Genomic DNA, 24,191 nt, shown 5'->3' with positions numbered 1-24,191 from the left:
AAATGTTAAAGCTGTTCCCTCACAGCAGGGAAATACTGAGCGGTGCCTTTGTGTGTGTGTGTGTGTGTGTGTGTGTGTGTGTGTGTGTGTGTGTGTGTGTGTGTGTGTGTGTGTGTGTGTGTGTGTGTGTGTGTGTGTGTGTGTGTGTAAAGAGCAAAATAAAAAGACAGAGAAGGAGGGAGAAACACATAAAGTCAGATAGACAGCCAGAAGGACAAGTTCTAGCTCAGCTTGATTTAATGGACAAATCCATCACAGTCATTTTATGACACCCCTTACTGTCCATATGTTAGCTGCCTGAGGAGAAACTTATTATCAGGTAGAGAAAAAGGATAGGGGGGACTGATTAAAATAAAAAATAGAGTGAGTGCTGGGGAACCTGAGAAATGAGGGCGCAATGAAAATAAAAAGACGAGATGATTATAAACATCAGCACATGGGAATGCATTGCCTTATTTAGTATAATAGTAGCAGCACACCTCTGTTTAGCCACTGATGTGATGCAATGATATCACTATTAAGAGATCATGAATTCATCTCTGTCCTCACAGACCTGCAGCTGATACATCCCTGTCCAGACAGCTTGACTGTCCAATGAACTGATCATCTGCCTTTCTACCAGATGAAAAGTATTAACTCTAATCTGTGCGCTCGCCTCTACTGGGGCCAAAAACACGCAGCCCTCCTTTTTAATATGGAAAATGTGCATATAGTGCCATACTCACAATTTATGGTAATTAAATCATAACACAGCTTGTGTAATCAACTCCAAAACAAAACTCCCAGACAGAAACAGCTCAGAAAATCAGACTATAGCATTGATTGGAAACTGCAGGGCAGATGAGTAGGTGCATGGCCACATACATTCTTAATATGGGTGTATTTTTGTTTAGTTTACACTACAAGTAGAAGGACATAAAATCACATCTACAATAGGGAGGGATAATGGAAAAAACTCCAGGAAAAATATCTTCTCAGATCATCTTATATTCCTTCTATTTTTTGTTAGAAATAGTATGTACAGTATGCATTATAATATTGCAGAAGGATTCTATTATTTTCCTTCTCTGAGTCTGACTGCATTGCTAACATAACTGAAGGAGCCCTCCTTTAACCATCACATCCCTTTGAACCCAGATAGCAGCAGCACTGAGCCCCAGACACACAATCAGTTCTCTGTGGGTTGCTGCTTGGCCATTATGCTTACAGCCTGCTCTTGAACACCCTGCTGAGCCATTTACTTCACAGCCAACCTCCCCTCTGTTTACTGATTTGTTGCTCCATGCCATACCGCTGCACTGCCTCCGCAGGACCGGAAAGCCTCACAAGGACTTAAAGAATCCTGTCTGGTGCTGCAAGTGCAACAAATACTACTTAGGCAAGAAGTGGAACTGACGACTGTGTCTGAACTTTCAACTTTTTGCTCCCTGTGTTGCAGAGGAAGTGCGCTTACCCTGACTGCCACAGCTCCCCTCTGCCTACTCACTTTTTTTGTGCCCACTAGAGCAAGAGAAACACTGTCTGCTCCCATAGAGCAGCTGCACAGGTCTTGTGGTGTAAGAGTGCCAACATTTAGAAGTATAACATTTTGACCAGGTTGAATTGGCAGGGGTTGCTGTTAAACACCTGGTCAAATACAATGAGGTCTGCGAGTGGATCTGTTGTAATGTTTCTTTAAGGAAACATAGGTAAATTATTTTTTGGGGTCAGATCTCTGTAAATACATGCTATATTAAGGGTTCACTAATGAACACAAACAGATATATACATGATAATCCTTCACAAAACAGTGAATTTTCAGTTTCACACTTCAAGCTTTAAAGGTGAAAGGGGCCCGATTTTTCGGTTATCGTTGAACAGAGCCAAGCTACTTGTTTCCCCCATGTTTCCAGTCTTGGTGGTAAAACAAGGCCATCAACACCAGTTTCATATTAGCATACAGACTAGCGACAAAGTAAATCGAAAAAAGTGTATTTCCCAAAACATTCCTTTATCCTTTCAGCTAACTTGATGTGGTTTCAGGACACATTTTCATTCGTCCTAATACTGCACTTATTTAAATGCAGACTTTAATAAAAAAAAAGCACCTCGTAAAGAAAGTATTGCTGTTGTTTTTTTTAAAGTATTATTTTCCATTTCTTTCATTAAATTCTTGTTTCCACCCTTCTTTTCTGTTAGTCATATCGTCTCAGTATGACCACCTTTGTTTTGTGATTTGAAGTGCAATGTGCAGAAGTCAAAATGGTGCCTCCTCCTGCCAAAAGCTAATTATAGTCTTTTTCTTTGTGAGCAGCGAGCAAAGCTGCCCTCACATGGCATATGCAGCTCTGTGTTGTACCTTTGTAGTCCCTCCAGGTAGCAGAGAATAAAAAATTCCCTGGATGCCAAGTCAGACTTTTTTGTATTGCTGACATGTGTTTATGTGTGCATGTGCGAGAAAGACAGAAAGCTGGTGGAGAAGGTAGCCATGAAGGTATTGTGAGATAACCAAAGAAAGATGACAAAAGGTGCAGGAGAAAAGGCAGTGAAGGCAGGCCAGCGAGTGAGTGAGGGAGTTAAGGGGCCACTGGAGGTCTGAATTCTGACAGCCTGTGGAGAACTGAGCATCCCACACACAGATGTTCACAATCATGACCCCTAGACAATTAATAATGATAATAATAATGACTGCTGTGACAACTGGGAGAATTCGGAGGCAGTGATTGATTGGTTGATAATTCTCTGAATTGGCCAGTGGAGTTATTTACTTTGGCGTGGCTGCGGGACACAGAAGTAGAAATATCAAGCTTTTTAATCCAGTTTGTTGTCAGCTGACTGACGCAAGATTAAAACATGTCAGAGGGGTCATCAAAAGTTGAAAAAGCAGTAATCACGCAGTCTCTAAACCGACTCCGACCTCTGAGAAAACCACCATTTAGATAAGCATGGACGGTCATCAGCAGTTACACACACACATTTTGTCAGGTCAGTGCTTGTACTAAAGGAGCAGCACACACTTTCTTCATACCTCTGAGCTCTTTAAAATGACCTTCCTTTAAAACAAAAGTGCACCAAATTGACCACGTTGCTTGGGGCTGCAGAGCAGTAAACCTCATCAAAAGACAGACAATAACATCAGACAGAACATTCCTGCTTTGATTTATCTCGGAGAATTAAGCTGGAGGGTACGTGGGGACGGGGCCTTCAAAGTCTCCCAGCGATGGACGTGTCCTTTCCATTTGAGCTTTTCAAGGAAATACCTGAACACAGACCAAGGAACAATTATTTTTACGTGCTGCTAAGTAGCAAAGAGGGATAAATAAGGTTTAAGTCAGAGCCGGAATACAGAGATTTATGGGTTTGGGAGGAGGTGAATGTCTGATTGCATCTTGATGCGTCTACATTTCTGGCAGCCCAGATGGACACGTACACAAGGAGGGAAAAAGACAAAGATAAATGTTTTCTTCCAGCATATTCTCTGATTAAATAAGTATGTGGAACAAATTTCCATCCGACAACCACATAAGAAAACATATTACATTGATAAGATATTGCCCTCATGTATCTAATAAACTGCACATTTTAAAACATAAAATTGGTTTTGAAGTCATTTTCGTTAATGACCCCATGAGGATGCATTTAGCTGCAGAAAGATAAATAACAGCCTTCTGCAATCAGTTTGAGTATCTACAGCAATTGTTTATTGGAAAATAATAATCAAGCATGCTCTGAGTGGCATTCATATCTGCATAACTGCACATACAAACACACAGTTATAGTCATCAGAGAAGTCCCCATTCTGCCTCTTATATTTAAACTAAAATAAACTGTAAAGTCCATTTTAGAAGGGACTTTCTTGAATGTTATACAGATAAGGAGCGCCTTAAATTTTAAAGCAAAATGCTGCAAAATGTTGCACTTCTATGATGGCTGCATCTGTGCATGCAAACGTACACAGTCACACAATCTCTCTCACATCTGAAATGACTCTGTTTTCGCTCATTTGCTGCTTTGTACTTCCCTCAGTTAACCTGTCATATGGGTTCAACCCCAGCAGACAGTCCTCAGTCCTGGTCTGTAACACTGTTATCTATTGGTATGTGGAGCACAAGGAGCACTGTCTTATATCACATCTTTGTTCAGGTCTCGGGTCTGCATTTAGCCGTGTTTCAGAGCTGAGTGAGACATCGCCGGCGTCAGTATGGGGAAAACAGAACCGATGTGTGTGTTGAGCAGATGGGTCCAGGGGCCGGATGAAGCAGCGCTTGGTGGAGCGGCTGACTGTGAAACAGAGCGGGGCTCGAGTTTGTGGTGGGCTGAAGAGAGAAGGGGGGCAACGATGCCATGGCAGCAGCGGCCGCAACAGAGAGCTGACGCTGGAGGAGACACGAGGCCAGAGGTTTGGTCAGTTCCTGGTTCTTTTGTAGAGTCAGCCTAATCTGGGGATGAAACACAGACAAAGAAACGGCTATCAAGGCTTTTATTTTCTTATAAGGAAACAGAGTAGTTTAAGTAGGAAACCAGAGAATAATGAGTTAACAGAAGTTGGTGCCTTGCAAACAGAGATCCAAGCAGTCCCATTTATTGCCAGTCTTATTAATGATCCACTCTTCTTTCTAACGTAATCTGCCTTTTTGCCGCCTCACACCATTTTAGGAGTAAAACGCTGAAAATATTCCTCAGCCTGTATCACTGACAATTTGTCTCACTGGCAGAAGGGAGTGAAGTTTCCTGGAAAAGGCCCTTGAGAATCAACTCGTGTACACAAACGCAATGATGAAGGGTGAAAGTAAATCAAGCAACAGCAGAGTACTCACTGCATGGAAACTCTGGGGACGCTGGGGGGGAGTGTAGGGGCTGAATTTCGGCTTGCCCGGTTTACCTGCCGCTCTGTCTTTGTGTCTCCGGCTGCTGATGTGCTGGAGCGGAGGAGAGACACACATAGAAACACAAAGGAAAATAAACCCAGGCAGAAGCATAAAGATAGCATGGACAAAGATATAAAGCAACGACTTTCTTTGCCCAGAAATTTGAATAATCTGTGAAGAGGAAATTAAAGGAAGCTTAATCAAAGTTCTTAGTTTGACGATTCAGGCAGTGCGATTATATTTCGTTGGCTTTGACTTTGAGATTCAAAATATTCATGGGGGGCGGGTTTGGAAATCTTTTTGATTTGATTGACAAGCACAAACAGATGGCTTCGGCCAGTGTGGCACACAATCAGCGACGAACTGCTCAATATTCATGAGCACCTGGCCAAAGTTAACTTTTATACAGTCAGATATGGAGACCAGGGCAATGCATTCATATCACGAACAGAGACGCTAACATCATATTCAAAAGCTCGCTGAAATAGAAGAGGCTTAGTAGCTTTGTGCTCATTAACTGGAGGGATCTGTGATTTTAATTCACCTGCAGCGACAGGTGTGAGATTTTCGCACTGCGATTTGGAATAAAATATGCATGATCCTGAATTTCTTGTCTGTAATGCATGATGGATGAAGTGATGATGCTGTTAACTTGCTGAACTGTGTGAATGGCAAATCTGGCAACTATAGTTGGTGTCAGTGGGTGTTGCTGACTGTGTCATGCATCTGCAAGTGCACACATCAATTTGACTCTAACCAAAAAATACACAAAACAATTCTCGAAGAGTACTGTACTGCGGTGGTGAAATATTTGTTAGACAGGAAGATACATTTCTGAATAAAATAATAACAATACAAAGAAACAAAAAATGTTTTTATTTTATTTATTCTTTAAATAAAATATGCTGCAAATAAAAGTTCCTAAAATGAAGGACAACAGAAAGGACATTTTACTGTAAAGCAAAATTATATAATGAGAAATCTCACTCAAAATGAACTTCAATTATACTTCAAGCAACAAACAAAGCATTTTCTGTTCAAGAAGGCCATTAAAACTGCCTTTTAAGAGGTAATAGTACATTTAACATCAATAAAACATCTTTCGTGACACATAAAAAAGTTTTAGGTTCTGAGTCACACAAAAAACATAAATATGTCACTGCACTAATCCACGTATGTCAATGTGGAATTTCAGATTTAACAAACTTTCTGGTGAGTCGCTGGTCAGCCAGAAGAACTCATATTTATGTCTCAGATTTGGAGATCTGCATCTGACATCACATGATACCAAAACTTAGCGTAAACTCACAGAATTGAGAGATTGGCACTGTATCGGCCTTTGTTACAAAGTGTGAAATGCGTCTGTGTTGTTGACCAGCCGTCAATTTTCTTTTTAAATTTATCGATCATATTCCACCACTCACCTGTTTGAGCTGAGTCTCGGAGTTGACGTGCACATCGCAGACCTCACAGCGGAAAGTTTTGTTCTGGAGTCCGGTGGACAACTCGGACGGCGCAGCCATCTTGGCTTTGACCCCCAACCTCGGGAAGGACTTGATGGCTCCATCGCCACTTCTGGCCTCGAGCATTGTCTTGTGCTTAGTGCCTGAGCAGATATAAAGTCACGTTAGCAGAGAATAAAACACAGTACATGTAATCTAAGTGTGACTGCAGCAGTGACTGTTCCTCACCACTGTTGTGGGCCTGGAGCTGGGAGGCTGAGTTAACAGCCACCTTACAGAGCGAGCAGTAAAGAAGCCGTATAGCTTTCTCTTCCTCCGTCTCCTCCTCTGGAGCTTCTGACTCTCCATCTTTTTGTGTCTCTTTCTCTGTTGTCAGGCCGGGTGACAGGGAGGGGTCAGAAGGTGCTTTCACAGTTTCAGTGGGGCCACTGGTCGATGGTGCCGTCTCTGAGGTAGGGTTTGGGAATGAGGGTTCTAAAATTAAGGCAGAATGAAGTAAAAAGAGATGACATTAATAAGGAGACATGGGTGCTGAGAAAGTCACATAATAGGGAGAAAAACGTGAACATTTTCCCTTCTCTGAAATTCCTGACTGTTACAGCTACAGAAGCATCAGTTTCATGACTTTTTTCAGAGAGAAAGATAAAAACTCAGAACGCTACAGGTGATTATGAGTTCTATCAACCCCTCGAATTGCACTAATAATCAATGATTTCCCCTGAGAGATGCCTCCCAGCACTTAAATGGACAGTTTTGTACAGAGATGATTTGGCTCTTATCTTTTGTGAGACTGACTCGCTCCTGGAAAAGCAAACGCTGATTTAAGGATTTGTTCTTTGCTAATAACAATGATTGGCTCTGCCAAGCTGAGTGGGTGTCTGTTTGTTGCCACTGATTCCCCACTCTCTCACTGAAGTAATTTTCAGAGAGCCCTCCTGCCGTCTCATGCACTTTCCTGAAACTAACTCTAAACAAAATGATCATTCACTCTTCCTCTCTCACAAACTATTACTGACTCACGTCGGTGACATCAAGCTTAATTCTTTTTTTCTTTTTTTTTTGTTAGCAGTGCAGAAATGTATTATTATTATTTCTAACGCCCACATGCATGGAAAAGTAGCACATCAGCATTGGCACAAATATACTGTATGTACACACATGTTGCAGAGCAGTCGGTGCTTTGACACCCCTCCACACTGATGCTGAAATGCCTCCAGACACACATTCGCTGTAGGCGCTACATCAAACGCACACACACACACACACACACACACACACACACACACACACACACACACACACACACACACACACACACACACACACACACACACACACACACACACACACACACACACACACACACACACACACACACACACTGTACAGCTACCCACAGCTCATATTCAAAGCATTTTCAGTGTGCTTTTGATCTCAGGAGGGCACTGAATGGGGTCAGAAAATGTAGACATGAAGAAGGAGCAGAGGATAATGCTCCTTTAATCTCATCACTGTGCAACCCAAAGCAGCAGGAGGGTTTATCACATCAAAGAGTTAAAGGCATGACTGGGAAAAAAGAGGGTTTGAGCTGTACATACATATATCTGAGGCTATCATGCATTTCATATCCATACCCGCACGCACACACTCATATACACACACATACACACATACACACACACATGCACACACACACACACACGCACACATGCATGCGCAGGGGAAGCATGTGTGCCTGCAGAGATACACACCTCCTGATGTTGTGTCAGAGCTGGAGGGCAGTGAGCAGGGTGACGAGAGGATTTGAGATGCTGTTTCCTTGGCGACTGGTTCAGAGGTCCTGATCTTTGAATCGGGGGCATCCAGAGCTTTCAGCCTTTTCGCGTGCTTCGTGCCACTATAATGGGACGAAGCCTGCGCCTGTGGGCCCGACGGCGAACAAAAAAGTACGAACAAGTTCTGCAAAACTCACACTGTTTTTGTTTTTCTAGAATTCATGATTTGAATGTAAATAAAAATGTAGCACCAGCACAAATTTTTAGAGGCTGCTATCATTCTCATTGATTATTTACTATACAGACATCAGGCAAAAAGTAAACCAAAGTATGTTATAATCCACATATAAATTCTTATTTACATCAGTTGCACATGTAAATCTTTATTTACATCAGTTGCACATGTAAATCTTTATTTTACATTTAAATGTTCTTTCTGTTTTGCATGTGTTTTTTCTGACAATGATTCAGAAATTGGTGGCACTGCAGGGCAGTTCCAGCTATAATGGAGCTGTCCTATGAATCACTCTTTTATACTTATAATTAAAAATGTTATAAATATTAGATGTGGTTACATTTCACCCAGTTATTAGACAACTCTACCCTGTCAGAACCAGAAAGACGGCCAAATACAAAGGCAGGTCTCCTCTGCCGCTCAACTGTCATGTAAGGGTGTGTGTGTGAAAAACGAAAGCATCGTGGAAGAAAAACAATTCAAAGTGTGATTTTCCCACACGACAACACCCACCTCAGAGTTGAACCTCAGTCGACAGACTCCGCAGGAACTGGGCTTCCTCTTCAGGGGTGAGGTTAGTCCAAAGCTTGGGCCAATCAGAGCTTTATGGATGTGATCCATCTGCAACAAAGCAGAAGTGCAATGCCGTGACTGGTTTCGGACAGTAAAAGACAAAGCAGAGTTAGGTTGTGAAAGCGAACACCTAAGGTGTAAATGACACGCTGTCAGCAAGCGAACACGCGCCTTTCGAGACACAGAAATGTATAACATCTCAGGTTAGCGGTGGGAGTTAGAAGATAGAGCTGAGTGGCGGAGTGGTTTGGTACTCAATCACATGTAACACACACTGTACACACACACACATCACTATTGACAAGACAATAGCAAACAAAGTGCGTAAATGGCATGCTCTCTGCTGCAGAGAGGTTAGGCCTTGATAATGCCAATAGATTTAAAGGGACACTCCACCTACGAAAACCTCGTAACTCATACGCCAGGAAAGTGTCTGTCTGAACATGTCGTTTGTTTGATCATGCAGAACGGAGAGCATGGCTCAGATTCATAGCAGATTCATTTATTCTCACAATGACAAGCATCAAAATGTTTACATAAAAGCTGTCAAACCACTCTGCAGCATACCCACGTCTCCTCTGCCCACCATTGTGCTTGATATGTTCCAAATACTCTTATATTGTGAACAAAATATATCAAGCCTCCATCTCAGTAGTCTGTCAAGTTCACAACTATTCTTTGTTCACTGGTTAAAGCCTCCTGTTTTTATCCAGCTGGCCTGAGGCTGCAGAGAAGTTGTAAGTCATACAGCAGAAGTCATTTCGAAATCGTGTAAAGATGCTCTAATACTTTTTCCTGCATGTCATTATTGGAGTCCATATGGACCACCATGAAGTCGTATTGACCACAGCTTCTGTTATCCATAACACACCAACTACAAAGTTTTTACAGCCACTGTTAAAACCTGCAAGGGTGTGTTTCCTTGCCCACAACTATTCCAGGAAGACTCCATGACACTGACCGTGCGGATGGTCTTTCCATTCAAACAGTTAGAAAACAGTTAGTTTAAAATGTGTTGAGTAGAGTTTGTGAAAATGAACTGATTATTGATTATTACATATTTGTTACATATTTATACTTTTCTTGTTTTATCTTTTTATTTTATTTTTGCACACCGTGGGACTGTGAGAAACAATATTTCGATATCTCTGTATGTCTTGTACATGTGGTGAATTGACAAAAAAGTTGACTTTGACTTTAAGTTACAGACCTTTCTTCCCCAGACTGGCTTTTTTTTTATGAATGTAAGAAACAGGTAGTAAACTTCTCCCATTGCTTTGACATAGATGTGTGTGTATGCGTGTGTGTGTGTGTGTGTGTGTGTGTGTGTGTGTGTGTGTGTGTGTGTGTGTGTGTGTGTGTGTGTGTGTGTGTGTGTGTGTGTGTGTGTGTGTGTGTGTGTGTGTGTGTGTGTGTGTGTGTGTGTGTGTGTCTAACCACACAAGGCTGTGCACCTCTGGACATGACTGGAAACTGTAATGAGCAAATATATCCAGTGTAATAAAACCCAACTGCCCTTTGTGGAGCAAAACAAACCTATTACCTGAGATGAAATGTAGGGGGCCATATAAGCAGCCAAAAGCAAGGAGGCTTTATGGAAATCTAGCTAGCGGTAACGTGAAAATGTATGCATTGTAATGGATCAGCCAGCTAGTTCTATAAGCCCATGGGAACATATAGCACTTGCATGTTTCTTTAGGGCAAACACTGAATCCCACGATCTTCAAACGTCAAAAACGCAGAATCTATGAATGTGCGTGTGTGTGTGTGTGTGTGTGTGTGTGTGTGTGTGTGTGTGTGTGTGTGTGTGTGTGTGTGTGTGTGTGTGTGTGTGTGTGTGTGTGTGTGTGTGTGTGTGTGTGTGCGTGCGTGCGTGCGTGTGTGTGTTTTCTCAGTTTCTTTGATCATCACTCGAGGCAGCTGCACTGGAATGAATCTGTGCAGTCACTGGTCTCTTATCTCTTTGTTTCCCTGCAGCTGTTTGTGTATATGGAAGTCAAATAAACCCATATAAAAACAGGTTCCATTGTGTATCAAGTGAAAAATACAAACCATGAAGTCGTATAGAATTTAAGAAAAACACCATGGAAGTGTTTAATCTAACACCTCAATAATGACATTATGTTAAAACATTTATGAAAACATGACTTTTATGCCTCTTTAAATGAGAGGGAACAATTTAACTTGCCTCCTTCACTCCTCCCTCTTCAGCCCCGAGGCTCCCGTATCACCGTCTGACCCTCCATTCCTCACTTCAACCCTCCATCTGCTTACCTTTGAACTCTCTGCCTCACCCTCCGTCTCCACGCCTGATCAAAGTCACCTTCCTGCCTCCCCATTGATTCACACTTTTACCCTCCACTCCCACTCGGCACTCTGCGGTGAACGAGCACCCGTGGTGAAGTCAGCGTTCCCTTCTAATGATTTCTTTTGTCTCTACGCACAGATACCTGCTGAAACAAATCTGCCTCTATGCCCTGCCCTCATTAAAATCAATAAAAACAGCACATTCAGTGGATTATACAGTAAATAAAGACATGACACGTCATCAGTTATAAAAAGCTCCTTCTCTCTAGAAGTGCACAGAGCTGTCACACATGCTCAGCTGCACATGGTGAGTTATGGCTGTAACATATGGTTGAGTGAAGAAAAGCAGACTTTTACCTGGATCACAGTCAAGAGCTTCAACATTTATAACGATGAATGCCCTTGGATTTTTACTGTATTGCAGTGTGAATGCTGCGAATGAACACCTGATGTCTGGAGCCTATAAGGAGTCAGTTATGATGAATGAGCTGCTGCTTTCGGTCCTTTGTCATTTAAGTTATTGTTTTCTTGGAAACAATGTCACATTCTTGTTCCCATTTAAAAAAAAGAAAACACAAAAAGCTGTGTCAAACTAAAAGCCAAATTAGTGAAGTCTGACGAGCTGGATCCCTGACTCACGACAAACATCCACACAAACGTGCAACCCTGTAACCATGACAACGCACATGTGGGCACCAAACAAACTCCTGTGCAGGACTTTATGGATGCCAACGCACATTGTATCTCCAGTCACAAGAGAAGGCAGACACACATAAACACACACAAAAACCCACACATAAAGACACACGTTCGAGGCAGCCAGAGTTCAGCTGTGTGCCCACTTACTTCACACCCACAGATCCAATTCAGCGGAGGGAGAACATTCCCTTACAAAATATCCTTGAGACAACATTTTATTTTTCTTTCTGTATCTTTTTTTTTTTTTTTTTTTTTTTCAGAAGCTGTCCAAACGATATTGAGATGAAAAAAAACAACTGAAAAGTAACCCAGGAACATCTGATCTCAGGGATGCCACAACACAATAAAGCTGAAACATTGTTGCTTAAATCGATGAGTCACTTAACAGACAATTGTTTTATTTCAGTGGCTATATCTACTGCGTTTCCTTGTCATTTATGGCAGAAAACTGAATATTTGGGGGGTTTGGACTGCGTCACTATTTAGTGAAATCTCAAGAGTCAAAATTAATTAATCAAGATCAATAAATCAGCAGTCAATTGCAGCCTCATTGTCTCGAGACATGGCAGAGGTGGTTTTCAAAGTGCCTACTGAGTTATGTTTCAGGCAGTCAGCAATCAGGAGCTCCTTTTTCAGCTTCATTGTAAATCTCCAAAATTACACCCACCCAGTACCAAACAGTGTAAAGTTCAGGGACTTTTCACAGGTCTGACAATAATCCAGTGGCTACAGTGGGAGAGGTTTTGAAGATGGAATAAAATTAAAGAGGGGAGAGAGACAGCAGTTATAGAAAGGTGGGAAATGATGTGACTCAGCAGAGAGAGGGTGATGTGAGTTTTTTAGTCCACGTTAAGGTCATCCAGGACGACAAAGCCATGAAAAGCTGAAACATGCCAACATTTTGATTTAAAAAAAAAATCCTTGACGATAGTGGTAATAGTTGGATTATTTCGAGTAAATAAAAAAGAGAAAGAAAGGCGGATCGGTGGAAAGAGTGGTGGAGTGGAGAGGAGCCGAAAACTCTGAAAGCAAGAAAAAAAAAAAGGGTATGAGAGGAAGGACGGATGGGAAAGATGACAGTAGGAGACAAAGTGGAAAATACATATGAAGAGAGCTGAAGTGAAAGGGGGCAATGGAGCAAGAGTAGCACAGAAAGTGGAAGTGGTGGGTGAGACAGCAGGAGAGAAGAGGGGAGCGGGGTGAAATGGAAGGTAAGGGAGCTGAGGCCCAGTCCAAGGTCTGATTGCTCCTCAGGTGGCAGATGGGCTATTTGACAAAAAAGAGAAGGAGGCTTACACAAACACACACACACATACAGCCCACACACACATGCAAAAAAAAAAAAGTATACTGCAAGCTGACAGGCCGCAAAATGCAGACATACACGCAGCACTCAAACCCTTAATTTGTCTCACTGCATCTCTCTTCGAAGCATCAAGCAGCACATCACAGTTTAGAAATGATGAAAGTAAAAACAAAAAGGAAAATTGTCAATTTGTCTTCAAAGTGGGTATTTGGTCTGACTCAACAATGGGCTTATAAGAGGCTTTTGGCCTATTTCTTCATTCCAAGTCTAGCTTCTGTATGTGTGAGGACACAAAAACACATCATGTTTTGTTGACTCGAAACAGATGCACACACTACCACTAGAGACATTACCTCCCCTGCACTAATTCAGGTCGGAGGAATGATTTCATGCATTATAAAGCCAGGATTATATTAAGACATATAACATGATTCCTGTGCAAACCGTACGTCAGCCCACAGCCCGGCCTGACACATCAACTCTCCTCGGGGGCTTGGACTTGGCCAGCTTCAGTTCTCTCTCTCCCCCCACCCCCTTCACCCTTCACAAACACCAGGGCAGACAGCTCTAAGAAAAGCTCTGCGTAAGGAACACCAAGGATTCAGCTCCACCCCCCAGGTTGTGGGAAAATGTCACAGCTCTCTGCATCAGAAGTGATATATTTGGAAAGGTGTAGGCAGTGTGCTCGTACATCTGTAGATTGAAGATTTAACTCCATGCAGGCATACTATTCCATGAAATTAACTCCTCCGCTGGGAGCAAGTGAACAATTTGGGTTTTGATAAATAGGAGTACAGTTCTTGACAGCGCGGTTGCCGTGACGGCACCGATGACAGACAGTACTCACGTCAGTGAATGCAGGCAGCAGGTGGAAGGGGAGGAGGGTTTTCGGGTCGGGGGAGGGCTGAGTCCTGCCCAGCGTGGCACGAGCCAGCGGAGGCAGAGCGCTGTGACAGACGTTACCTGAGAAACAGCAGGGAGGAGACAGGCAGAGGTAAACATATGGAGTAATGACTCAGAGGAGATGAGGTAGCTCCTTTTAGATCATGATGATGATGATGATGACGATAAAAGTTAGTGGACCAGAAAGATGAAGACATTTTGTGCTCAAGTATTTATGCTCAAAATCTTGTCTGATTGCATTGTTTCGGGTTTTTTTCCTCTCTTATCTTCATTGCACCTTGACGTGTGACCATTTTGTCCATTTATCAGTTTGTTTTACGGATGCAAATTAGCTGTTGAGCAAACCCAGTCACATCTATATTAATATTGTTAAATAGCAAAGTTGAATAATGAGCGCTGTCCCCTAAAAATAAATAAATTTGCTGTCATAAATTAACATTTTGTAGCCCATCAGAAAACCTGGAAAAAATGAGACGCAAGTTGATCTGAGTGGTTTTCTGTCACTCATTCATACTAAAAGTTATTGAAATAAGTTCTGTCAGATCAAACATAACTTTATCTCATACAAAGGCACCCACTCATCCAGTGACATCCAATTAGGAACTTGCATGACAGCAGAGGTGTGACTTGTTTACAGTATTTCACTTCCTCTGGTGTATTTAAGTGTAAAATATAGTTTGCAGTTTAAGATTTTAGGTAGGCTACATATGGTGATCAAATACATGATTCATTGTTACACTACATAATGAAACGCTACTTATACAGGAATTATTTGTGTTAAACTGTACTTGTATCACTCCTGTGCATAAACTAAACTAAGTTAAGGCTCTGCATACTTCTCCCACAACTGATAACTGCATTTTATTTTTAAAGAACGTGGATTTTTTTTTTTTTTTTTTTTTATTTTCCCCACGAGCTTTTGGCATTTTTGCTTTATAAAGACTTACTTAAATAAGTCATTTCACGAAACACGAAAAAGGCTCGAACTACGAAACCACCGCAATCTGGCACACACCTGTGCGCGAGAGCCGTCACTCGCCGCACCGTGCGTTAAGCGTCTTGTTTGTGTTGCAGAGGCCTGATTGTGGAGCCTTGTTCGCCACAGTTTGCATGTTCTCTGAGCTTGATTACAGTTTGATTCAGGACCAGCACGCATGTGTAATCATCATAATCGAAATCACAACACACCCATCCGGCGCTCTGCCATTACGCTGATTGCCTTCAACAAGCTGAAGTCTTGTGTGTGTGTGTGTGTGCGTGCGTGCGTGCGTGCGTGAGAGAGAGAGAGAGAGAGAGAGGGAACAGGGACTCTGATTTTAGGATAAATTACTTTGAAGAACTTACGAGATACTGCAAACTCGTGGACGAGATGAGAATTGTAGAATAGACACACACGCGTTAAATGACCTGTCAATCCCGTCAGAAATAGGTCGACTATTCAACAGCAGGCTACGAGCACCGCAAAGTAGGCTACATTTTCTTTCTCGTGACTGCTGTTGCATTTCAACATCAACACTCTCGGTATTGAAGAAACAAGACCTGCATACTCTTGATTTGTCTTATTAACTAAGAGATCATCCATAATCTATAGGTTTAAATAACGGCATTGTACCTGCCTCCGTCTGTTGTGCAGGTGACTTGACTTCACAAAGCTCACATCCTTTACAACAGAGCAACAAGTGACTCCACCGCGTTATGCATCAGTGAAAAGAAACTCTTCTGAGATGAAAGGCATCGCGCCCCGTTTACGTACCGAAATACATGGCGGCACCGAGTGAAATCCGACGGTTCAGTGTCTGATAAAAGTGTCTCTCATCTCCGGGCAGAGGAGGCTTCGCGTCTTCTCCTCCACTCTTGTCGGTTTTTCTCTCTCCTGCGGCGCCGATGCTGCTCCTTCCCATCTGGATTCCCTCCTCCTCTTAACTACCCGCCACCCCTCCTCCTCCTCCTCCTCCTCCACCTCCTCTTCTTCCTCCTCCTCATCTCTTCACCAGTCCTGTACAAATCTGCCCTGATCTACATCTCCCCGAAATCTGGTTTTAATTCAGACGGGCAGAAATTACCTTAATGATTGTGCAATACCACCCTGGGTTTCAAATGCCAGCACAGACAAGACCAAATGGGTATTTTTGGATTTGATACAGTGAGAAAGTCAGTGTAGGTAGGAGATGGCATATCATTTTAATCATAGTAACTCATAACTGCAGCTTTTATCAAAAATAAACCTGCACCATTGAAAGAAAGCGGGGTCCTTCACCTTGTTTTTAAGGCTTCCCCCGAGGCGTCTGTCTTCAGGAAGGAGCTCTGTGTTGCTGATGTAGCTGGTTTCCCATCTTCGCTCCTCTTCCTCTCGGGCCCACTGTATTTTTTAGATGCATCCTGGAGCTTTCACTGCATGCACAGGAAACGGTACAGTAACACACAGTCCAGCCAAAAACATGACGGGCTGCCACATACTTTATTCACAGATATGCATGCAATCACTCAGCTTTAAGGAGAACGCGCTCCTGTCGGTCTTTCTCTGACCGAGACGCACACATCCAGAGGGTTAACATGTAGCGTATCATTTGGTGACCTCGGCTCAACTTTCTTCGTCCTCAAGCCCAAACATGTTTCCCCTCCTTGTCAAAAGTGGAAGTGGAAAACAACATGTGTTTTCCCACAACCTACAACTGCAGGGAGGTTTATCTCAGGACGGCTGTCAATTCAACAGCTGCTGTCCCTGAAAAACACACACACACACACACACACACACACACACACACACACACACACACACACACACACACACACACACACACACACACACACACACACACACACACACACACACACACACACACACACACACATTCTCTTCAGTGGCCTTTCTCACCAACAAACATTTCAGATGGTGATGCACAATATATAATATGATTTTAAAGGGCAGCCATCGTGACAAGACTGTGCACAAAGAAACCATGAGGTGAGCGGAAATAATACAAAAGTGTGCCGTGCACCTGGACCTCACTCAGGGTCATCCCGTGATCGTGCAATATAAGAGTTTCAGTGGAACCAAATGGCATGTGACGTGCATTTACACAAACAAACGTGGCATCTTCAGGCCCAGGGCATTTTGTCTGGACTGTACCTCTATTCATGGAACAAAAGCTGAGGAGAAGAAAAACACAGACATGGAAATATCTACTCATAAACTCAATTTCACGCCCCTTTTGTCACTTACTGTATTGCCAGGCATTTTGTGTTCCTCTGAGAAAGAGCAGAGCACTTTTAGGGGCTGTGTGGTATTATTGCCTTTTTTTTTTTTTTTTTTTTTTCTTCCTTTGGAAGGCGTAGCTGAAAGGTTTCTCTTGCCGTGGAAGAAGGTTTTGTCTCAGATTCACACATTTGGAAGGCTTTCATTTTCTAGTTTCAGCCAAGTGTCCTCGTTCCTCAAGTGTAGGAGTGGTGCCAGGGGTGAGAAATCACCGTTGAATTGTGGGTGTGAAACTTTGTTCTGATAGGTCAAATGTGGAGCCGGCTGTCAAATATGTCTGAGTTAATGGATTTGTGGTAACAAAACCAGGCGAAAGTCAAACGTCATTAACTACAGCTAAGAGACTTTATTATGCTAATGTAACTGAACATTTTTTTTAAATTTATTTATTAATTTTTTTCCCATTGTTCATTGTCTGAAACATGATCTGCCTCCCACTCCCCAGATGTCACAAATGTAAACTCGGCAGGGAGCAGAAAGCTCACCTGTTACACTGGAGTTAATATGCTAATGACATTCGTATAGTACACTGTGTTTCTAGGCTCAGGTTTCGCCTAATAGCGGCACCCTCAAATAATAGTTCAACGCATCGCTTCACACCTGCAGCCGTTTAGCATCACAGACTTACAGACAAACACGGGGGCTGTCGTGGCGACCGAGGTATGTAATATTATGATAAGTGGACCGATTCCGGCTCTGCTTGTCGTTAGCTACCTGTTTAATTATGAAAGTAGAGGCTTTTAAAGGACTTAATTGACTTCGGTGTACCAGGTGGTGATACAGCCAAAATGCAAGGTGGCAGACAAATGTTAGGGAAATGGATTTTTCGGCACATATTCATTTCATAAGAAGCTGAGCTGAGACGACACAGCTCTGGTCTTCAAGCAAGAGTGATAAAAAATTTTTTTTAAAAACCACACTCTTCAAATGTTCTCTGCAACCACTGTAATAATAATAATCCACCTCTCAGCTCCTTTTCAACTTGCTTTCCTCTGTGCATTTTGGGGACGAGGGAGTCTGAAACGCACAGCCACCCTTCGGCTCACCTCTCCCTTTGATTGGTCGCCATAACAACCCCGCCATGGTAATCAGCGCGCACCGACTTTGATTCTATTTGCGGTGTAAATGTGAAATGCTGATGTAGCAATATCAAATTTGTGGTCTTTGACAGGTGTTGATGGAATGTGTGTCGCAGGCACACACAATTAGACACAAGTCTAACTGTGGATGGCAGGTGCAGGTTGAAGACCTCTGTATTTTAACGCATGCTTTTAGTGCACGTACATGTTATTATTATCGAATGCATTCATTCGAAGCACTTTACCTCCTCTGATTCACCTATTCACACGCACTCCTGTGAGCGGCTGTGAACTACCAAGAAAGGCAATTTGGGATCTGCTCTGACCGCTCTTTTTTTCATAACTGGTCTTTAATGAGTTGAAAAATTCCCTTTTACACAAGATAAATAAACCACTTCTCGACCATACGGTCAAATAGAGCTGTTTTTCTTAACTCATTAGAAGGAGATAAGTTGACCGATGATATGCAAAAACACAGCAAATACCTGTGTGTGTGTGTGTGTGTGTGTGTGTGTGTGTGTGTGTGTGTGTGTGTGTGTGTGTGTGTGTGTGTGTGTGTGTGTGTGTGTAAAGAATACTTTGGTTGTAAGAACTTGAGAAACAGATGGATAGATGGCAAGACAGTTGTTTTTAAGACAATACGTGTATGTTAATAGGGGTTTGGTTTGATTTGAGGACTAATATCGCTGGTAATCCCACATATAAACAATCAGACAAACAAACAAACAAATGCAATAAGCAGATATAAGCAACAGAAAATGAACTCTGTAAAGCCAGGAGTCGGAAAACGATTTTGGAATCAGGAATCAGGGAGGAGAAAAGAAACCTCCATGGGGTCAAAGGTCACAAGGAATACACCGATCCAAACGAAACCCAAACGGATGTGATGCTGAAAAGTTCTTTCGAAGACAGGGTTCCCCACAGAGACAAAGCACCGCGGGGGAAGGAATCGCAGACGGGAGATAAAAGGATCAACGTTGGGGTCAGAGGTCCTATAACAACTCCTCACTTTAGCATGTACGGCTGCCGGTGTTAAACACACGTTTTACCAGCTACACCTGTCTGGTAGCGTGTGGCTAATAGCCACCACGTGCTAAATCCAATTCTTCCCAGCCCCTGTGAGGGCTTTACCTTTAAGGTGAGGTCAAAGACAAGATGGACAGACGTGGAGGAATTTGCGAGGACCTTTAAAGTGGGAGAGGAAAAAAAAAAAAAAAAAAAACAATGCTTCGCTGGTTCTATTCTCTTGCTCTGACACAAAGAAGAGAGAGCTTGTAAGTGTTGAATATTACCTTTTTTTTTTCTTTTTTTTTTTTCTTTGCAAACATTAGCCCTCAGCTCCGGGCCCGGGACCAGGGGAAGATTTACAGATTTCAACCTGCAGCAGCCCGCGTGGATTATTACACCAGATGCCTTTTCTTCCCCAGCCCATAAAAAAAATATATCCTCATTCACGGGATATAATTAAACATTTACTGCCCAGTGCAGCGCTTCCCTATCGTACTTTCATAAGAGCTGCTTAATAAACGCATTTGCGGTCATTTCACCGTGGCAAAAATCATCTCCGGATGGGGGAGGGAGATGGGGGGGAGACGCGGCACGCGCCGCACACTCGCACCATAGTAAAGCCTCCTCGTGCGTATCTGTGCGCCAGAGATAGAGCGCTATCTGTCCAGCATGTCATTTACTACCGCTGCTGTAGATTTATACTCTCTCACGTGTGCCGTATGAGCCTGTGCAATTACATCCAGTGTGGAGATCGTACGTACGCGCGCGCGCGCGCACACACACACACACACACGCACGCACGCACGCAGACGTAAAAACCATCAAGTCGGTGAATGAATTTACTATTTGTGGGGAAAGCGTCAATTAAATGTTCTACTTCATAGGCATCGCTGATTAGCCCGTCAAGAGGGCGTCGGAGGTTGTCCGTGGAGACTAAACACCGCACACGAGCCTGACGTCGTTGATCGTCAAATGGAACAGCGAGGAATGTGATAGTAGCGCGAGACGAAAGTAAGAGTTCATGAGGATGCGAGCGAGGGAACAAATGTATTTCACTGCGGCGCTCTCAGGTTTCGTTCTCAACATACTACAACAACAACAACAACAACAACAGCAGCACTGCCATCTACAGGCGGAGGAGAAACAGGACACCTCCAACTCGTGACCGGGTGGTTCCCAACATCTATTCATCAAATGAACATCAAAAGTATCTCGAACTATAAATGAGCTCAAATTTACCCCCCGTCTAAACCAGCTGCAGTGATAAATAGGACTTACAATTAAAAAAATTAAAAAATCCAAAAAATTAAGTATATGTTACACTGAATGCAGGAATTTTTCTTGTGCAGGATTCTTATACAATCGGACATAGATACTTTTACTTGGGTAAAGTTTTACACCTGTCTTTATTTCAAACCGGTCCTCCCTCGTCTGCCCTGTTCCTTCATCTGCTTTAGTTTGTGTCTCGCGCAGATAACGGTAAGTTCATGTCTCCGTGTTGTAATTACATGCAAACAGAACATCATAAATAATTTATTCCAAGTTCGTCCTTGTGCATTCTTTTATAAAACCAATAAAACTTTACAATGTTGCTCTCAAACGATGAAGATGAAGAGAATTAAAAAAAAAAAAATGCACTGCTTTAGTAGAACGTGTCCATCAGCCACCACGAAAGGTTTTGTGTATGAAATATGAATTTGCTCAATATTTGCAACACTTTGTTGTATTTTTGGTGCTTTATAGCATTTATACTTAAACCGGTTTAACCATCGCTCAAGTGTCGAGAAGGTACCTCACTCTTCAAACTGTGTGTGAATGAACTCTCGCTGAAGTCTGAACGACATTCAAGCGTGTTGTTGGTTGAACGTGGACAGAGCGTATTTGTTACGGGGGTGGGGGTGAGGGGGGGGGGGGTGCAGCAGCGCGTTAGGCGCTCTTGCAGCAGCTTCTACGCTCCTCCTGCGCTTCACCGGTCGGTCCGATGAGGCCGGACAGGGTCACGGCACTGATGGAGCCACGGGTCACTTCTCTGCTGGCCACCTTCTTATGGATCGCTGGAGAGAACGGAGGCAAAGCAGGGTTTGCAAATTGTACGGCAGTTAAAATTAAAAAAAAAAAAAAAAAACACGAGTGAAACTGAGGATTTTTGTTCGGTCGCTCTCTCCGAACACTCGTACCTGTGAGAACATCATTGAAAGCAGCCTCGACGTTGGTGGAGTCCAACGCTGATGTCTCCATAAACATGAGACCTTTCTTCTCTGGATTGGTCCGGAGGGGTTGAGAGCAAGTAAAGCGAAGGTCAGTCACGATCGAGAAAACACCGACGTATGCGAGGAACAAAGTACGAATTACTGAATAGTCGCAAGATAAAGTAGCAGAATTTGTCATATGAAGTGGAAATATCATAAAATCGAGGGAAAAAAAGAAAAAAAACAACTTTCAAAACAAAGACAATACTACTAATCCACCTGCGAAGTCTCTGGCCTCCTCTGTTGGGACGGCCCTGAGGGTCTCCAGGTCTTTTTTGTTTCCCACCAGCATCACCACCATGTGAGGGTCTGCATGGTCGTACAGCTCTTTCAGCCATCGCTCTGCACTTTCGTAGGTCAGGTGCTTGCTGATGTCGTAGACCAACATTGCGCCAACTGCTCCCCTGTAATACCTGAATCCACCAGGTGAGAGAGACCAAACATCAGGCAGATCTTCTGTTCAAACTGTGAGCAGTTGATCAAATATGTGCATGAAAGAGGCGTGACTGCTAGCTGCACGCACTGAAATCTGTTTTACTTCAACTGGCACGTGAGTCAACACTCATGAGATCATTCTCACCTCTTTATTGTGTGTCTAGTTGTTGTTGTGTGTGTGTGTGTGTGTGTGTGTGTGTGTGTGTGTGCGCGAGTGAGCTTGTTGGTTTTTTTGTTTTTTTTGTCAAGGCGGGGACTTCACCCTGAATGCACTCTTAACTCATGTGACATCAAAAAAATGAGTTCCCCACAGGTAAAGTCTCCTTTTTGAGGACGAAGACTTGTTTTTCGGGTTAGGAATGTAATATGTGTGTACCCACGCTGAGGTGATAGCCCTGTAGCGCTCCAGCCCCGCTGTGTCCCAGATTTGAGCTTTGATGGTGAAGTTGTCCAACTGTACAGTCCGCGTGCTGAACTCGACACCGATGGTGGTGCGGCTGTCATTGCTGAATTCGTTCTTGGTGAAGCGAGACAGGAGGTTGCTCTTTCCGACACCAGACTCCCCGATCAAAACCACTGGAGACAAAATAATCATCAACACTCTTGATTCCCAAATTAGATTCAGATTAAATCAATTTCGGGAAACATTAAGGACAAATATATAATGAATGAGATTTCTTATTACGCCTTTTAACACGTGTAGACTTTCTGTCACCCACAGTGGACACCAGACAGATGACATCATGTAAATGTGGCAGTTCTCCCTCGTGGCTGACTTTACTTTGGAATGAATAGAATGGAAAATCATTGGGTGTTCTTTTCAATAAGGAAAATAAGCATACGCACGGCATAGCAGTCTCTTATGGAAGCAGGAAATGTAAGATCATGTTCCTCTTAATAGGTCAAAGGTCAAATTGTTTACAGCCAAGCAGAAAGCAATCACTTCCTCCTTTCCCTGCTCCCCTCTCTTGTAGCTACAAACAGGAGCTGCACCTGACTGCTTCAACGTCTGCAACCTCTCCGCAGAAAACACGAAAGGATTTATCTCTTTCTACACAATCACAGCTTGCGTAAACACGACTCACCTTTAAAGACAAAGTTGTACGACTCATCAGACCCCATTCTGCGTTCAGAGGCGAAGGGTTCCCGTTTCCCTCCGTTAAGTACCCTGAAGCCACTTTCAAATATTAGTTCCCGAAGTAGAGAAAATGGACGGAGAGCAAATACGGCCGGAAACCTTCTGTCTCCCTCTCCAGTGTGGACACAGAGAGAGAGAGAGAGAGAGAGAGAGAGAGTGTAAAAGTGAAAACGGGTGGAAAAGAGAACGGGTTGAGCTGCTTCCTTCTTTATCTGTGGACAGCCAGACGGGCAGGCAGGCAGGCTGGAGTCCTGAACGCTCATCAGCTGACACCCACAGGAGGGCAGGGGAGGGGGGCGGGGGAAGGAGGAGAGCAGGTGGAACAGGTAGAACCACTCACAGGTAATCGTCAGGGACAGACTCCACCCTCAGCTACGCCTTTTTTTACAAAGGGATCCGGATCATTTGTATGACAATAGGCCTCACCTAACAGGTGGCTGTGTGCCAGTACACGTCGACAATTCAGCACCGGTCTGACGCTGACAGGGTTGTAGTCGAGAGTCCATTGTGACCTAATGGTCTGAAGTTCATAGGAGACTTTGTCATTTTTATCCTAAAAAAAATGATGCTCTATCAATACAGATACAATCAGCAAACTTACACGGTAAAATTAAAGGATTTTAAGGCCGTCAGATGGTTATATTGACATTCTATCCTGTAATTATTATCCTTGTTTTATGCATTTTACAGATGCATAATTACCTAAAAATTTCGGATTCATTTCCTGATTACACAGTAAATGTTGTACAGACTGGTATTGTTGTCGTGAAATTAGTCAGTCAGGAAAATATTAATTGAAGCAAATTATCTTCACTTTTACATATATATAATATAATTTATGTTTAAATAGCAGTTTGTACTTTGTAAATCAATAGCACCAATCAAATTGTACTTAACATACGCCCAATTATGACCATA

At 43.0% G+C, this 24,191-nt stretch overlaps 2 protein-coding genes across 2 annotated transcripts; both read right to left on the bottom strand.

The window, feature by feature from the left end:
- Positions 1-2,773: 2,773 nt before the first annotated feature.
- Positions 2,774-16,026, bottom strand: LOC138619656 (zinc finger protein 385D-like). Its single transcript, XM_069696292.1, has 8 exons — positions 15,862-16,026; positions 14,053-14,168; positions 8,834-8,941; positions 8,062-8,230; positions 6,539-6,784; positions 6,272-6,453; positions 4,797-4,898; positions 2,774-4,418 (listed from the first exon to the last, which is right to left on the bottom strand). Exons 1-8 carry the CDS (start codon positions 16,007-16,009, stop codon positions 4,176-4,178), a joined length of 1,314 nt encoding a protein of 437 aa, XP_069552393.1. The 5' UTR covers positions 16,010-16,026; the 3' UTR covers positions 2,774-4,175.
- A 4,453-nt stretch (positions 16,027-20,479) lies between these two features.
- On the bottom strand, positions 20,480-23,794 carry LOC138619639 (ras-related protein Rab-25-like). The gene is made up of 5 exons (XM_069696269.1): positions 23,221-23,794; positions 22,516-22,711; positions 21,920-22,113; positions 21,629-21,709; positions 20,480-21,505 (listed from the first exon to the last, which is right to left on the bottom strand). Exons 1-5 carry the CDS (start codon positions 23,534-23,536, stop codon positions 21,378-21,380), a joined length of 915 nt encoding a protein of 304 aa, XP_069552370.1. The 5' UTR covers positions 23,537-23,794; the 3' UTR covers positions 20,480-21,377.
- Between the last annotated feature and the right edge of the window lie 397 nt (positions 23,795-24,191).

The sequence above is a fragment of the Brachyistius frenatus genome, unplaced genomic scaffold (assembly GCF_029030835.1).
Source record: "Brachyistius frenatus isolate BFR_SWC_R1_liver_20210118 unplaced genomic scaffold, ASM2903083v1 Contig_2, whole genome shotgun sequence".
Lineage (NCBI taxonomy): Eukaryota > Metazoa > Chordata > Actinopteri > Embiotocidae > Brachyistius > Brachyistius frenatus.
This window is presented reverse-complemented; position numbering and strand designations above follow the sequence as displayed.

What these genes read in the sequence shown, in the direction of transcription:
- LOC138619656 (XM_069696292.1), bottom strand. Translation starts at nt 16,009, where the DNA reads ATGGGAAGGAGCAGCATCGGCGCCGCAGGAGAGAGAAAAACCGACAAG. An exon ending in CTCTGACACAACATCAGGAG is followed by an intron (nt 6,785 to 8,061) that starts GTGTGTATCTCT and finishes CCTTAATTTTAG; the next exon opens with AACCCTCATTCCCAAACCCT. An exon ending in GTCCCCAGAGTTTCCATGCA is followed by an intron (nt 4,419 to 4,796) that starts GTGAGTACTCTG and finishes TTTCATCCCCAG; the next exon opens with ATTAGGCTGACTCTACAAAA.
- LOC138619639 (XM_069696269.1), bottom strand. Translation starts at nt 23,536, where the DNA reads ATGAGCGTTCAGGACTCCAGCCTGCCTGCCTGCCCGTCTGGCTGTCCA. An exon ending in GTACAACTTTGTCTTTAAAG is followed by an intron (nt 22,712 to 23,220) that starts GTGAGTCGTGTT and finishes TTTTGTCTCCAG; the next exon opens with TGGTTTTGATCGGGGAGTCT. An exon ending in TTTCAATGATGTTCTCACAG is followed by an intron (nt 21,506 to 21,628) that starts GTACGAGTGTTC and finishes CGTTCTCTCCAG; the next exon opens with CGATCCATAAGAAGGTGGCC.